Here is a 17,651-nt window from a genome sequence, read left to right on the forward strand (position 1 = left end):
TTTTAAAAGTTCAGCATCAGTATGGAGAAACTATAACGATTATATAAACTTTATTCTTAGTTAAGAATATTGACGTTAAGAATATTACTACATACTAGAGTAAGATATGATTAAGCCATGTACCTATAAATCACCTACTAAAATGCTTATTTTTATATTAATTACATGTGGTTATATTTAAAAAATATTTTTTACAGAAAATAAACTTACCGTAGTCCAATGTCAACGAATAATGGTCATGCATTTTTATAACAATTTTTTAAATTAGTATAGAATAATATTTTATATCAGGTATTTAACACCAAGCATTATTTATACATATAATATAGCATATATGTTTTTATTTATCTTATATAAATACAGAAATGTAACATAAAATTACAAAACATAAAATTAAAGCATAAAAGTTACGTTAAAATGCATGTAGGTTTAAAAGAAAAAGAATGCAACAAATTCAAACATGGGTATTTGAAAATATTAAAAATACTTATTATAACGTCAAATACATACTACCTACTACCTTTTTTGTAATTCCTGTGATACAAAAAAAAGAATAAAAATGGAACCTGGATGTTTTTTTGACTATTGAACTAAAATACAATTTTCGACGATTTTTTTTTTCTTCAATGTATATCTATATGTAGTTAGTTTGGTATACCATTTATTTTGGGCAATTTTTGCTATGTTTATTGTGTTGGTTTGAGTAGGTTTGGTTTTCTGTAAGCTATGCTAACTACAGTTGTGCTAGGTATAAAAATGTGTTGTTATTTGATGTTGTATGCCCAATCTCGTGGTCTAGTGAAAAGAGGTTTGAGTTTATTCACTTCTTGGTTTATATCGAAGTTATGGTTATTTTGGTCTAGTTCGGATTTAATGGCTCATTTTGGCATTTCCGATACGATCGTTTACTGAAAGGGGGCCCTGTCACAGTTGCAAGCGGCGCCGCCCTGCCCCTGTCTGCACTGCACGTTGCACCACGACCTCCAGCCCTCCTCGGTGTTCAAGGACCTGGAGGTGGAGAGGGCTGCGGTGATCGCTGGTGTTGCTGATTCCTCGCAGGTAGGGCATCCTGTGTATATATCAGGGTTAGTTAGGCTGCATGGACTGGTGTTCTGTATTTAACAAGGGCTTGGCGGCCTAACCCAATGATGTAAAAAAATTGGCTTTGAAACGATGGTTCCATACCTTAGATGTAAACGTCTGATAACTCTATTACTACGCCAATTAAATCGCTTTGCTTAAATGTAACATACATTTGAGCAGTAGCAAAATCAAAACGATCTATTTGTTTTTGTGATGAACATGAATGTCCTGGACACTATTTATCTGTATGTTATAAATATTTATATATATTATTGGAATTTACTCCTTAAGAATCGATTTTCATATATAAGGCGCCCGGTATGAGAAAAATGTGAGGAGTAAAATCTACTGATGAATGACCTCGTTACGTTTTCGCTTTGCAACGTTGCATGCCCGGCAACTGTGATGCGCAAACATGCAACGTCGCTTTCGTTTATTTAACTTATTTTTCCTATTTAAGTTATCAAGGAAACCGAATATTATCTAGGTAAAGAAACAAACACATAAATATATGGGACAGAGTGAGATAGAAAACATTATAATTTTTTTTCCTATGCTTGTTACCATGGAAACTAAATAATAAACATTACATTTATCCTAATAGTTCTGATACTCTACATCCACCTCAATCTCCCGTAGGCTACTTTTAAGAAGTTACACTTCCGCCGTGTGTGAATAAATTGCACAGGATTTTTAATTTACCCTCTCATATGGTATTAATCTTTATTCAGCTATATAAACTCTTTTTGTGTATGTTTCGTCAATCGTACTTTAAACTCCAGTCGTGCGTCGGAGCTGACACACACTTTTTCGTAGAAATATTTATCAGCTATTTTAGTTACCTTAACACAGTTATGCATACTTTGGGGTTAAATGGAAATGTGTTCAGTGTCATAGTATATTTATTTATTATATATGACCCTTAGATGCCAAGAAAACGAGTTAAAACCGCGGGCAGGCAATGCTACTTGGTGGTTCGGGGTATATTGTTACGGATGCTATTTGTATAAAAAATTTACTTTGCAAAGTCGCGAGAAACCGCTAAATAAACTGTGGTGGTCATATAATTAAGAGCGCTTTTTTTAAGGGAAGACTTTGAAAACTAACAATTATAACTAATTGCATGTATTATTTTTTAATTACTCTCTGTATCGCAGAATTACTGTTCCATACCAGCGGTATATTCTTTGATACGCATGATCGTCTGAACCCAGTATTACTACTTACTGGCTGGTCACATAATTAAGAACGCTCACGTAGTTTTTTTTTTTTTTTAATTTAAATAGAGAACACTCTGTGATTTGTTTAATTTTGGCGCAATTTAGTGCTTTAAAAGTCATAATAGGTGATTGCTTCAGATAAAAAATCACGGGGATAAATAAAAGTTGTGATAGAAGTGACAAGGGAAGTGATAATAAAACTTCGCGAGGAGAATTGTTCTTAAATAAAGATAGCCGATCTGCAATGTTCAAAAACGATGGTTTTCCAGGCGGTGAAGCATTTTGCCACGTCTCAAACTACTTCAAATCTTCCGGGTATACCTGCCTAAACAGAGAAAGTGTCGTCGAAATTATCGTAATATAATTCGTTTGGCAAAACAAAATCCTCTTAAAGGGTCTAATGAGTAAGAAAAAAATATTTTGGTGAAAACAACCCTTCAGCAATCTCGGCACGCACTATTTGGCACAAAGGCGTTACGTAAAATAAAGTTGCACGAAAGGATAGCAAGGAAAGATGTTGAAATGATGCCATAGGTAAGCCCGACTTGCATTTGCAAAAAGGTATGAAAACTGGACAGTTAGGACACTGTAAATATGTTCTATTTTCTGACGAGACAAAGATAAACAGGGTATGTTCTGATGGAAAACGTTTTGAACGACGCGCTCCGAGAAAAACATTCGCATACAAAATTACATTAAAGCATGGTGAAGAAATGTGAAAATTGAGAGATGTTCGCGTTCTACGCGTTCTGGACCTGTTAAACTGACAGACGGAAATATATTTTTGTAATTCGATAATTAATTGTGATTATTGAAATACAAAAACATACTAGAAGAAATAAAGTTACCTTGTGCTAAAGACGTGCTTCCGGTTAATTGGATATTCGAGCACGACAGTGATTAAAAGCATACTGCACGCACCTTTAAGGAGTTCTCGGAATTTTACGTATCAATCAGTTTCTGTCTTAGATTGGCCAGCTGACAGCCCAAATTTAAACCCAATGTAGCATCTTTGGTGTAAAGTAAAAAAAAATCAAATCGAGTGTGGTACGACTAATTTAAGAGAGCCTATAACCTTTTCTTTGAAGAATGGAACTCTCTTTCTCCTGTGAAATGTCAAAACTTAATAGAATCAATGACTCGCCAGTGAAAAGCTGTGATTAAAAACCGTGGACATACTACCTATTAATTTTAGTTTAAAATGTGTTAAATTGCTTTTTTTCTTAACAATAATGGGATTAATTTATTCTATAAAATAACAGTGGAACAGCTTAATAGTTGACTTAATGCATCATTATTTGTGCACTTTCATACCTATTCCAATTTGGTACTACAGAGATTACTTAAATACAATTTGTGGAAAAAATAGTAAGCGAAGTTATTCTATATTCCTAATGTGGTTTACTCTATTTATGTGGCTATTTCATAACATAACAAGTTACTTCTAAGAAAGTACAATACAATAAATCTGAAAGTTCAAATCGTTCATAATTATATGGCCACAACTGTATTATATCTTGAACGTTTCATGAGTGACTGACCAACTTGAATAAAGAATTGTTGATTTTGATAGGTAAGACCACGTAGGAGATTCGTAGGCTTTGTAGCAAATTCGTAGAGGTCGTAGCACCTTTGATTATTACTACTACCTAGTTGTTTGCCGCGTTTTCACCAGCATTAACTTAAGGTCGATAATCGATTTTGGTGAATTTTTAACAGTTTAACGCAATGAAAATAAATATTTACGAAATAGGAAAACATTAGGTGACAAGAATTTGCCAGAACTGACAAAAATAAGATCCGTTTCTAGTCTTTTTTAGCCAAGATATGTGTAGATGTAATGTGTGATGACGGTACATTAGTATACAGTACATCACTCCACGTCTTCCCACGGGTGTCGTACGCGGCGACTAAGGGATGCAGCGTTCTCTGTACTACTACTACCAGCTACTGTAATAACCAACCCGTCTCCCGGCAATCCCTCCGTTAGGAAAGGCTTTTAGCTAAGAAGTGAACAGCTAAAGGCTATTGATGAAAATGATAGGAAGTTATATAAGATCTCACCGCGCAATACGTAGTTATCGGACGAACAGAAGGTCCCGCAGACGGCACTCCAGTTCACCGGCTCCGGATCGTTGTCGCCACAGTTGCAGAGCGGCTGACCTGGTGGGAGAACGGGTACTGAAGTACATATTTCTCTATTTGCAACTCCTTCCATGAGAATCAGTTACGCACGCGAGCTATTGGTATGATACGTATTGTAATTGCAATATGCACACACATGCTATTTGTTATTTGTTACTAGTGCATTCTACTTGCACAAGCTTTCTGTGATGCCACATCCTATTTGAAACGGGTAATAGCGATCAATCGCATCGATCTACGACCTATCGGCGAGGGTAAAAATAATAATAATCATCATATCATATAAACCCACTATAGGCAGAGGGGTGCAATTCGTACATTCACAAAAGCACTGCCTACCCTAAAATCGATATATAACTCATATAGTAGGAGGATTTTTGTGTTATTGAGCCTGGTGCACGCCACTGACTACAGGGTAAGGGTCCCGTACCACAATGAGAATGTGCGGATTGGTGGACTCCACACAAATTTGAGAACATTATTAAGAAGGTTTAGGCGTGCAGGTTTCTTCAAGATGTTTTCCTTCACCGTTGGAGCAAGTGGTATTTTAATTGCTTAAAACGTCCATAACTTTAAAGTTAGGGGTTGGTATTCGAACTCGGCCCCCTGAAAGTGAAGTCGAATTCCTACCCACTGAGCTATCACCGCTTTCAATAATAAGCATCTCGAATGAATATACTTTTATTGTATATCTACCACTGAAAAACAAATTATTTGATGTACATATGTACTTAAATGTATATGTATATATATCAAAATATACATAAAAAAAGAGTAAACGAAATAAAAGAATACAAAAATTATAGGCATGCAAAGGCTGCCTCATTGCTGCAAGCAATCTCTTACAGGCAACGTCTGACAGTAAGGAACAGCGGCAAGAGAATTCAGAAATATATAGATATAAACATAAATATATATTATATATTTTAATTATAAAAATTAAAGCAGTAAGTAGGTAAATAAAAAAAACTTACCCAATCCATTCTTACACAGCACGGGGCAAACTTCCACCCTAGGTTCGCCATATAGCATGTCAGTAGTGTTGGAGCTGATCAGAGCTGTCTTCAGACCTACTGGCATCAGCTCTGGACAGTTTGTGCCGCAGGAACCGCCTCCAAGACCTGGCGGATTTTTATTTATTTAGAGTTTAACTTCTAAGACATAATCAGAGGCGTCAGCAAACGTCGAAAGTATAGTTTTGTTTGTTTTGTTGATTTATGTTTTATGTTTTTTTTATTGATTTATGTTTTATGCATAATTTAAAAACAAATATTAGCATTCTGCACTCCTTATAAAATATAAGTGTGTACAAAGTTTTTGCTTCACGTATAGAGAACCGAAAGGTATTCGTTGGCAATCTTACAGTTTGTTTTATTGCTTTGGTATTTTTATGTATTTCGTTGTTTTCGATTTCTTCGGGTAAATTTTAAATAAATTCTAATTTCAATTATGTTAAGTAGGCATAGTTCATAATTGGTTTATAATCACTGTTAAAACGTCAAGTCAGAATATTGATGTCACGCGTTTCGTTCTGTTGGCAAAGGCCACCTCTAGCTTTGTCCCGTTATCTGTTTTATGTCGTCTTGCCAACTCCCCTATTTCTCTATCCAACTCGTGGGTATCAGTTTGTGAAGACTTTGCTCAACTTTTCCTGCCAATCTCTTTGCTCATCTCCATTTTTGTATTTAAAATTTACCTACTTAGAATTTCAATAACTCGTTTGATTTCTAATGTGGCTACTATATCGTTCTTTTGTCTGCACACCTATCATACTTCTTTCCGTTGCTCTTTGGCGAGTTACTTGTTTTGATCATTGATTTAGATAGAGTCCACGTTTCACAGTCTGTAAGACAGGGTAAAACACGCGTTAAATACTCAACTCTTTATCAGAAGACCAAGATCCCTACTTTCATAATTTATTTAATATGCCCAGTGATTTTTCCACCATTTTTGCTATTCTCCTGTCAATTTCCTTAGACCTTAAATCTGTAGTTGTTATAATGTGGTCTTATATATATTATATACCTTCTATGTTTTAAATATAAATGTATAACTGAACCTGATTATCTCTATTATTATTTTTTTTCATTTGGTTCTTAAGGAAAACATACGGGCGTCAAATAGGCTCTCCCGACGCGTCAGCTTTGAGACTTTTAATGTTTTCAAAATAAGTTGGTTTTTTCATGTGTTTTGTATGAAATATCAATGAAAGAGTGCACGATGTCCAGTTTAGGTACGTATCACGAGAAAGGCTTGTGCTGAGTTGTGTCAGGTGTTAATCTCTCGATCACTGCTATCAAACATGAAGTAGTGATGCCGAGATTTACGCATGTCGCAAGCCTGTCGCGAATTACGTAATCACCCTGCGGATCATGTCCGCGCCACATCCTTTCGGTGGGACTTGCGCCTGCTTATTTATCGATTTAAAATATGAATTCTTAAATTTTATATTCTTCGATATTTTTTAGTTTAAAAGTATATTTATTTACATATTTTAGAAATTAACTCAAGACGCTTAACAAAGCGAAGTTTTAAAGTTTTAAATCATTGTTATCGTAGTTAGCGGCTTAGGTTAACCTTTCCTGGCCGTTGTGCGTGAATTTTTTTTTTTTCGGTAAGTAGTTCCGATGTACAAAGTTTCAAAGTTCAAAATATTTAACCCAATTTAATAATTTTCGCATAATAGACGAGAAATTGTAGGTGCAGATGAGTACTAAGAATCCAAAAACAATTTATTTTTATAAAGACCGATTGCTGGTTTATTTTTACCGTCGGTAGGATTTTTGTACGCGCATTTTGAACAACGGTTTTTTATTTAGTTATCACCTCTAGTGTTTTAAGATTATTAACAATAAAAATTACTATAGTTTTTTTTTGTTCGTGCTGATGCTTGCCAGCTATTTCTTGAAACAATTATGTAAAGCTGTCCTTCCAATATGTTTTGATCAAAGGTTTAACCCGTTAAAGAACTATCTTAAAATTAAAATGTTCCCATAATACTTTTATAAGCTAAAAACTATATGCTATAAGCTAAGCGAGAAAAAAATAGCACTTCCTAAGCACTTTAGAAACGAGAAGTCTATTTAATTGTATTGACTCTACCACCATTTTAAAGGACAGATTCTACCTAGCCGACCAGAAATTATGCAGTATTCCAAAATAATTTTAACAATATTTTTAATATTACAATTTAACAATATTTTCTCATGAAACCACTTACCTTTCAACACCAAGCAGTCTGTTAATTTACACAAAAGAAGTAGGTACACTAAACACAAAAATAACACAAATAAAAACAAACTAAAAAACTAAAAAAAAACCTGAGTAACACAGGTCCGCACACAGCGACCTCCGGGCGACTACTGGCGGTTCCCATCCCTTACTCTCCTTCCTGAACTGAGTCAAATATATCTTATCCAGTCCCCCTTCATTATACTTCAACTGCAACACTACTTCTGGGGCATCTCTTTGTCTCACTCCCACATCGGAACCAGTGATTGGTGGATTTTTCGCAACGTCGATATCTGATTGGTCAGCGTTGGCGTCGCAGGGTGCTTGCATAATGGCCATCACGCCCAAAAGGGTAAGAATAGATTTTGTTCTCATCTAAAACAAAGGGGTTTGATTTAGGAATGATTAAAATGTCTTGCTTTTTGGAATTGTAACGTACCAGTATTTTCGTTTTTGCATGTAGAGCGACGTTTATTGTTTGTTTCTTTTAGAATTACCCTTTTGATGAACACAAAGGCCTTTTTGGAGAAAAGAATTGGAGAAAATGTATGAATTTCTAAAATCTGACTCGACGTACTTCTTTTAGATGATGTACCAACTTATTCATATCATCCTCAGCAAAGCCATTTTGTCTCACCAAAGAGAGAGATTTAGAGCTTGTACGTATTTATTTAATATTTTTTTATTTATTATATTTATTACTGAACAAAGGCTAGTGATAACAACCGGGATTGAAAACATTTTTTTTAAAGCACAACCTTTGGCTGAACACCCAAACATAAACTCTAAGTTAGCTTATTACTTCAGTAATTTTCCTGGAAAATGGGACGGATGGTAATGCTCTTCAGGCATATTTATCTTACAAACGATGTCTTACATAGTCGAACTTTCCGCAGAACGGCGTAAGTTTTCTGGCGATATTGAGGACAACTCCGCATAAAACTTTTAGATATGGAAAATAAAGAGCACCTAAAACTTTATTTTCCACTTATTCTTCTCTTAAGAGTTTGGTCTTGTACGCAGTATCAGAGCAACCTATATGCGATTTCTTGTTAAGCGATGCTTGGAGTGTCTCTATGATCAAACAATAAACCAAGCAGATGCATAAAGATCAGAATCTCCCACATAGCTAAGCGTATTGAAAAGAAGAAAAGGGCGGGCCATAAGGAGGATGATGAAACTCAAAATTGCTAGATCCCGCACCGGAAAACGGCATGCGTAGGTATCCGCAGGTCTCCATGAAGGCAGAAAACATTAGCGTATCACGAAAAGATACCTATGTCCAACATTGGATGTCCGTTGCTTGAGACAACGATATCAGCCAAGATTGTAGGACTAAGGAACCCCGAAGTTCAAGGAAGCGTTTTGAAAAGCTTAAGCTTAAGTTCTTTGAATATGCATTAAAAATTCATCAGCGCTTCTTAATTAAGTTAATTTGTATAAAGACAAAACCGATTCCCATTCAAATTCAATAAAAATTTGCGTAAATCTCAAATCAAAACCTTTGTTCTCTACTCTCGCACTAAATGCCTCTGAAGGTTGTATGTAGACAGAGAAAGCGGTATACGTTAGAGAGAGAGGCTGTGTCCGGTATTGATCCGGGGATGCTATGTACTGTGGAAAGTATATAACGCTTATGTATTCGGGTTGTGTGGGTGGGAAGGTATATTGACATTATGGTATTTCCAAATAGCATTACGTTAGACATTGTTTTATTTTAGTGTTACGTGTTGCCCACGACTTACTCGTACACCACGCACAATTTATGATGTATCATGAATAAATATGAATGTATTTACTAAAAATACCTCATAAACCTATTTGAATGAAAAAAAAAACTTTGATTAGTAAAAACCGCCCATCTGATCTTTTTCCCCCAATTCCACACTTAAGAAGTTTGAGGATTTTTTTTTTTAAATACTTATATATGTATTTTAATAATTTCAGATTTTAATGTTTCTCTTTTGAGAAACAGGAATTTCATGCTATCTTTTAAACTTCAGTTCACTATTCAAGGGGTGGATTTAAAATTTAGGTGCAGCAGTGCTCTCTAGTGGGTCGGTAATGAGTTGATGTGATGATGATGATGATGATTATGAGTAGTTATTTCGTAATCACAGAAAGGAACAATTTGCAAAAAATGCAATTTTATCTGTGTGATATTGTATCGAAACTCGGAAAAAAATCTTGTCAAAAACTCTACATCACCGAAGCTTTCTGCTTCATATTTGATTAACATCGAAGTTATATGCTACTTAGAGGTTATGTACTTGTGTTGAACATAGTTTAGTTCACTGGAATGTTCGAGAATCTATGTTTATAACTACTTAATTGTAGGTAGGTAGGTAGATATAAGTATCTACCTACCTACCTAACCTAACCGTGACGACCTAATAATGCGTTACTGGAATTATTATATTTCAACATTAAAAGCCTACAACTAGTTTATTGACTACTAGATGTGCCCTGCGGCTTCGCCCGCATGATTTTGGGAGGCAGCGTACTGCTTCATAGTCTTTGTTTTCTCAATAAAAGTATACTAAGTATGTTATTTCTAATAAGTACCTCCAAAAATATGTATAAAAAGTTTCATCAAGATCGTTTTAGTAGTTTTCGCGTGAAAGCGTAACAAACAAACTTACATTTACATTTATAATATTAGTAGGGACAGGGATAATTTCAGATTCTAGCATTTTGTACCGGAAAATCCGTAATAATCCACCAAGTTAAAAGCTTGACAAGTTGCGGATTGGTAGACTTAATACGCCTTTAATTACATTACGGAGAATTATCATGCATGCAGGTTGCCTCACGATGTTTTCCTTCACGTTAAAGCAAGTGATATTTAATTGCATGAAATAAAAACGAAAAGTTAGAGGTACTTGCCGGCTATCAAACTCGTCCCACCCGAAAGGGAGATCGAAGTGTTAACCACTACGCTAACATTATATAATTCTACAATAATAAAGTATTATACAAAAAAACTTACGGCGTGGTAACGGAGCGAATTATTCACAAGCAATGAAAGTATTTTATGCCATAAATTGATTGTATCTATTGAGTGAAATATTGCAGAGCACTCTTACACAGAGGTTTGTCTAATTAATTGAAGGGAATACCAAAAAAAACTTTAAAAATTTATAATTCTCGTTTACGATTTACATTTAGGTATCTACTGTGGGTATAACCTATTTATCCACTAAAATGTGAAAGCGTAGAGTGGAGAGGAGTTGAGTGTTTATTTAATTTATGTCCATAAAAATAAACAGCACACGTTTCTAGGCTGGATAAATTTGGTAATGCATTCCAAAGTATTTTATAACAAATTACCGAGTGAAATCTTTGAGATATCACTCAAAGTTATATATCGTAACCTTACAGAAAAATCATATTATAACATTAAGGATTACTTAAACGAAAAGATGCTTTGGTATGTATTGCTCTTACTTTATATATTAATTAACTGGTGATAAAAAAATACCCGGTTAAGTTTGCCGTGGGCTCTTCTCAGGGCGCGTTTAGAAACCTCGTAGCTTTAGGTTTAGTTAACAAATGTAGTTATCACCATCATCTCACAATGAAACATGAAAGCTTCATAAGTGCCTGTGCTAGACCCATATGAGTAAAGAATTTTTGAATCTGTGCGCTATATCTTTATCCCATATAATTATTATTATTAAATACATGAGGTTTTACACCTACACCTAAGGTTGACGGACACAGGATGGAACTTTGTCTGAAGTGTTCATTGCATGTCCTGCGAAGAGTTGCTCTGTTTATAGGCAGTGGTTTTCCACTTATAATCAGTTAGGCAAACTGCTTAGTCCATCAATTATTACTTACTATAAAAAATACACTACTCATCTTACTGGGATAAAAAGTACCCTATGTCAGTCCTCGACACATCCCTACTTCCCTATCCCTATCCCTATCCCTACTTAATATTATAAATGTCAATGTAACTTTGTTTGTTACGCTTTCACGCAAAAACTACTTAAACTATTCTCATGAAACTTTGTACACATATTCTTGGAAGTATTAGAAGTAATATAGGATACTTTTTATCCCGACATTAAGCTCGGTTTCTTTGGGAGATGGCTTGAAAGTGTTTGATGATTTTACGCCATAACTCCGACAAATTATAACGTATTTAAATAATTATTTTTGTACTATAGAGGCTATAATGTGTTTAATTTTGCGTAACGTTACCTGAGCTAGCTTTATCTATGTATCTTAAATAGCTTGTACCATAAATGCAATTATGCCAACCGCACAAAAGCATCCAAAGCGCAATGTTGCAGCTGGTGTGCAGTTTTAATACAGTGCGCGTATGTCTTTAATTCTTGTTGTATTTTGTAAAAAAACCTATAGTTTTCAGTTTTATCTGCAGAAATATAGACACAATATAATACCGTGATACTGTTGCGGAAGAAAGAACACGGCCGAAGAAAATGGAATTTTGCATTCACATTTCCATATTACTATAATGATATCTAGGTTATAAAATTCATACAATGATCCTTCATTGTATGAATTTTATAACTTTTAATATCAAAAACAGATAGGAAAAAAGATAGGAAAAGCATCAGTCAGTCTGATTGTAGCATTGTGGGAGGAAATCCGTGGCCTGTAGTGGCCAGTAAATGATAGATGTTCAGCGTTCGTTTGTAATGTTCATTTCGGCAGGTCGGCATAGTCATACTATAATTGCGAAAGTTTGTTTGTTTGTTGCTAGGGTATGTTCGGCTCAACGTATCTTGATGAAACTTGACATATGTTTGGCGTAAATAACTGCCTCAATGGTCTCGTGGTTAACAAGTTCAAGTACGGTTTACTAGGCCATGCCATGGGTTCGATACCCGGGTCGGGCCAAAAATTTTTGGGTATTATGTATTTTCTGTTTAAGGATTTTTAGTGCGAGCCCTCATGCCTCGGAGTGCACGTTAATCGCCGCTCATAGACGTGGAGGGTCTATGTTCTAAAATCTGTCCTATGAGAGACGAAACCTGATCCCAGCAGTTGGACGTCAATATGCTGTGGATGAAATAGCTCGGACATACTAAGTAAATAGGATATTATTTTTGTATCAGAGTAGCACTTGGATATAGCCTTTGTTACCAATACACAGCCTAACCGATCGTGATTTTTTACGCAAAATAGCATTCACCCTGGGGGCCTGGAGGAGATAAACATTATCTTTTAGCCCCTGAAAAGAAACACTTTCTGCAGGAATTAAAAAAATTTAAAATAAACACAGATGAAGTCGCAGGAAAAAGCTAGTAAGGAATGAAAGCTTTTCTCGTATCATTTAGCTAGTCTGTATTATTACTTACCTAATGCTGATAAAACATTGTTGACAAAGCTTTTTGAAGCTTTCCCCGATAGTGCCACTATCAGAGATTTATGGCGGTCGACGAACACAAAACAACCAAAATTGACTTGATTTACCTACTAAGTTAAAATCATAATCCAATTTATTTATGAAAAAAAAATATATATATTAATTTTAATATCCATATTATCCATATTATAAAACTCAAGCGTTTGTATTTTCTTTGTTTGTTTTAGTTTGTTGTAGTTGCTTTCAACCAGTCTGATTACAAATATATATATTTTTATTATGGTTAAAACATGCTAAAATTACTCAACTTATGTACCTATAAATTGATGATGGCGTATTTTTTTTTATAGCTAGAAAACGATTGTTTTATCATTTTAAACTATTGTTCTGCTAAGTATCACAGTATTTTATTTAAAATTGTCGAAAATCTGATCGAAATTTCACGAAACTGAAATAAAATAATATATCTGTCCTTCTCGTACCTACGCGTTGCGTTACATAGACAAGTATATTAAGTAAGTTAATTTTAATCGGCTGAATTTCTATGGGTTAAAATGATAATCCACTTTGTTACTGAAAAATATAAATTATATTATAAAACTGAAGCGTTTGTATTTTCTTTGTTTGTTTTATTTCGTTGTAGTTTCTTTGAAAATAATCAGTCTGATTAAAAATATATGCTTATATTTTTATAAAAAGACCTGCACTGTGTAAATTAAAGCATACCTAACTAAGTAAATGTCAAAGTACCACAAATTCAACATATCTATAAAACCTACAGTAAATTTCACCCCCTACAGGGCGTGGTCCCGCCCACTGACGTCATACGCCCACGGGTTAGGGGGGGACCAGGAACGGGGTAGGAGATAGGGGGTGGCGAGTGCGCTTTAGTGCCGTTTTTAGCCTTAGTTGTCTAAAATGTTATAGGTCTGTGTGAGATGAATTTCATGTTTGACTGAGCTCAAAAAAATTAAATCGTCACGGTCGCGGGCAGATGTGAAACATAGAAAAAATTTTGTTAAGAAAATATGTATCAAAAAGATAGATCAAAAATATATTGTTTGACTATTTCGATTTTATTAAGGAAAAAAAGGATTCGTTACTTCAATAAAAAAAAACATACATTTGTATAATAGATACTAAAACTCATATTTAAACGTTTACACGAAAAAAACATCCATGATTAATTTTAATCTATAAATATATTTTTTATCTTCTCTTCCGGCTCTTCTCGGTAAATGCGCCTTCCGAACCGGTGCAGTGGTAAAATCACTAGAAACAAACTGATTTGACGAAAAGTGCTGTAAAACTAGGCCTACTTGAAATAAAGAATTTAGATTTTTTATTAGATACATGTTTACAATATATTTTACGGAATTCTTTTGACTGTTTATAGTAGGTATAAACTGTCAAAATAAAAGTATTAGTACACAACACAACAAATTTCATAATGTATTATGATACATTATGAAATGAGTTGTGTACATAATGCTAAGTATAATTTAAACGACAAAAAAGCTAGGGTGTGATTTGCTCTAACTTCATAGCTTAATATTAATTTACTGTGAGATGGTGATAGCAAAAAAATTACCCGGCTAAGTTTGTTGTGGGCTCTTCTTGGACCAGGGCGCGTTTGGAACCCTCGTAGCTTTTAGTTTAAGTTGGCGAACGAAGTAATCACCATCCCCATACAATTATGTAAACATATATGTATGAACGCTTCATAAGTCTACATGAATAAAGAATTTTTGAATCATGACTATTACAATTCACATATAAACGTAGCAAAATGTAGGAATAGATATGCCCAAAGCTGTATCCTAAGAATAGGCAGTGTGTTGTCTTTTAAATGTCGGTGGACGTTTATCATTACCAGCCCGTTGCCGGCGCACCACACGACACGTGTCTCTAGTCGAAATGAAAATGGTTAATGTAGGCAGCACCTAGTCCATCATGCTGGCCAAGTGCCTATTGGTAGACTTCATTTACCTTTGAAAACATTATGGAAGGCTCTAATGCCCGTTTTCACTTACGACGACCAAGGCAATGCCTAAATAAGTAAGGCCTTATCTAAGAAGATTCCTAGGTTACATGAACCGTTCACCAATAGTTATCACCTGTTGGTGAAACTTTTTTTTTCTATAGACATCGCCTAAATCCTTAGGAATTCGATTTTTAGGGCATAAGCTATGACACCGTTAAAGCAAGTGATATTTTAATTACTTAAACTATAAACTCACATTACTCCTAAGTTAGAGTTAGAGTTAAAGTTAGAGGTGCGTACTGGTTGAATGGGGGTCTTCCAAAAGGGAGGCTGAAGCCCTAATTAGCGATTCGATAAATAGCATTCGCCGTTTATTTTTCATTTTTTATTTTCTACTTTAATAATAATTATTCTATATTTGGTAACCATGACCCATCTACACTATTAAATAACATAATAATCAAAAACTAAATCAAAAACTTACGTGAGATATTAATATTAAATGTACAAAATAATTACAAATCAGAATTTCTGCCTCCAGCCCTACGTATAGTTTAATACATAGCTTGTAAGTTTGAGAGTCGTATCTATTTGTCTGCCTTCAGAATGCTGTCTATATCACGTATATTTTTAAGGTTAAACGATCTCAGGCATCATAAAAATATATTCAGTTATTTATAGAACTATGACCATTGTTCATGAGCTCAGTAAATAATTGACCTTTCTCGTAATTGCGTAGGTTTGACTGCTGACCTTTTCAAACACCTACTCAAAGTTTTTCGCACCCACTCATTTTCCATAGGTACTTGTTACTAAAGACACTTTGCAGAGAGCTTATATAACACAGCTGTTGCCCGCGACTTCGTGCACGTTTATTTAGTTTATTTGCCCGACCTTAAAATTTTGTCACGACATGCCATTTTTTTTTAAGTTCGATAAGGGTACTGCTTTTCGTTCTTAAGTTCGTTTTCAGGATGCAAGCTGTGTATAATTTCATCTTGATCGGTGAATGTTCAGCATGTTCAGCTACGGATCACAAGTCCGTTGGTTTGAATACCGAGTCGGGTAAAAATATCTAGGTATTGTGTATTGTCTGTTTAAGAAATCACAGTTCCAGCCTGCGGTTTAAGGCGGAGGAGAACATCATACTCCTTGACATGCTCAAAGGTGTGTGAAGTCCACCAATCCGCGCTGAGGCAGTGTGTTGGTCTACGGCCATAATCCCTTCAGCCTTCTGATTGTGGGAGGAGACCCGTGCCCCGTAGTGGGCCGTTAATGGGTTGATATGATGATGATGACATCTGAATAATTGTTTAAGTGACGCCCTTGGACTGGGGTTCGATATGGAAATCAGCTCTGCTTCCGTTTATGTTTTGTAGGGCATAATAATATACTGGAACCTTTTTCTAGGCTATGTGATTCTGTTATTTTACCAATTGTTATCAGTAACTTGGTGTAAAGTTTTTTTTTCTATAGACCTTTCGCCTAAATCCAAATAGCGTAGGTACTAATATAGCTTATAGGTTGTCAGGGCTCCAGAGTGAGAAACCTCCTCACGATACGCGCCGTTTCAAGGCCTACTGCCTTCTGTATCCGACCCTTGATCCAACAACCAAGCGAAAGCTTCTTGAGATGTTGGTCGAAGCTTTTCGCGAGAAGACCATTGACTGAAACGACTATCGGAACAACAACGGTCGACTCAACATTCCACATGGCGGCAATCTCGTGAGCAAGATCCAAGTATTTAGATACTTTTTCCTTTTCAGCTTTCACCAGATTATTTATTATTTATTTTTTTTATCATTTTTATTATTAGAGTGAAGAGTTGAGCTCTTCATTCTGGAAGCGCTGGATGTAACTAGTTTCTAATGCTATGGTACTGTAAAATGTAATAAGTGGCATAATTTGTTGATAAAGATAATTTTTTTCTTAAGGTGATATCTTTAAATGATTAGTATTGTGTATCACATATTAGTGAGAATAACTTAGATCGATTGATGGTTTAACATGTTCGCCAAGGCACAGTCGAAAACGCCAAGTTCTTTAATCCGGGCTGGTACTGAAATCGAACCCCGGATCTCGTCTCCGTTTCTATGATCTCTCATAGATAGTCATTGTTAAAACTAATAAAAATGATGATAGCCTAGTGTTTAATACTTCCGCTTCACTTTAGGGAACTTTATCTTTATCTTTTCTAAGATTTCAAGCAATTTACAATCATATGCTTCAACGGTGAAGGAAAAAAATCAAGAGGAAACCTGCATGTCTGTAGTGGGCGTGTAATGGGTTGATATGATGATGAATTTATTGAATCAAAATCTCACATTAAGCATTTTAACATTATCACAAATCAAATCAGAAAATCCTTAAGTACCCAAAATATTTTTATTATCTTTCACAATATTTCTTATCCCATCGCAATACCTAATCAAATATCAAAAATCTTATCATTAAATTTGATATCTACCAAACCATAACGTGTACCGCTTCATCGGATCCAAAAAGGGGGAGAGCGGGTGACCTGATTCTATACTGACCTACGCCCGAACCCACCCCTAAAGCTACGACCTTTGTACTGCGCATGCGCGTTTCAGAACCTTACTTCCCCCTAGATATTTCATAGCCAGTCTTCGTTGATCACCCTAGG

General features: G+C 35.1%; 1 protein-coding gene across 1 annotated transcript; it reads right to left on the reverse strand.

Annotated features, from left to right (window-relative positions):
- Positions 1-579: 579 nt before the first annotated feature.
- On the reverse strand, positions 580-10,682 carry LOC120625374. Its single transcript, XM_039892416.1, has 5 exons — positions 10,669-10,682; positions 7,769-8,054; positions 5,423-5,569; positions 4,368-4,466; positions 580-1,069 (listed from the first exon to the last, which is right to left on the reverse strand). Exons 2-5 carry the CDS (start codon positions 8,052-8,054, stop codon positions 906-908), a joined length of 696 nt encoding a protein of 231 aa, XP_039748350.1. The 5' UTR covers positions 10,669-10,682; the 3' UTR covers positions 580-905.
- Positions 10,683-17,651: the final 6,969 nt, after the last annotated feature.

This window comes from Pararge aegeria, chromosome 7 (assembly GCF_905163445.1).
Source record: "Pararge aegeria chromosome 7, ilParAegt1.1, whole genome shotgun sequence".
Lineage (NCBI taxonomy): Eukaryota > Metazoa > Arthropoda > Insecta > Lepidoptera > Nymphalidae > Pararge > Pararge aegeria.

Coding starts and splice junctions, on each gene's coding strand:
- LOC120625374 (XM_039892416.1), bottom strand. CDS start 8,054: ATGAGAACAAAATCTATTCTTACCCTTTTGGGCGTGATGGCCATTATG. Junction 5,570..7,768: donor TGCGGACCTGTGTTACTCAG/GTTTTTTTTTAG, acceptor AAAATCCGCCAG/GTCTTGGAGGCGGTTCCTGC. Junction 1,070..4,367: donor CGATAACTACGTATTGCGCG/GTGAGATCTTAT, acceptor ATATATACACAG/GATGCCCTACCTGCGAGGAA.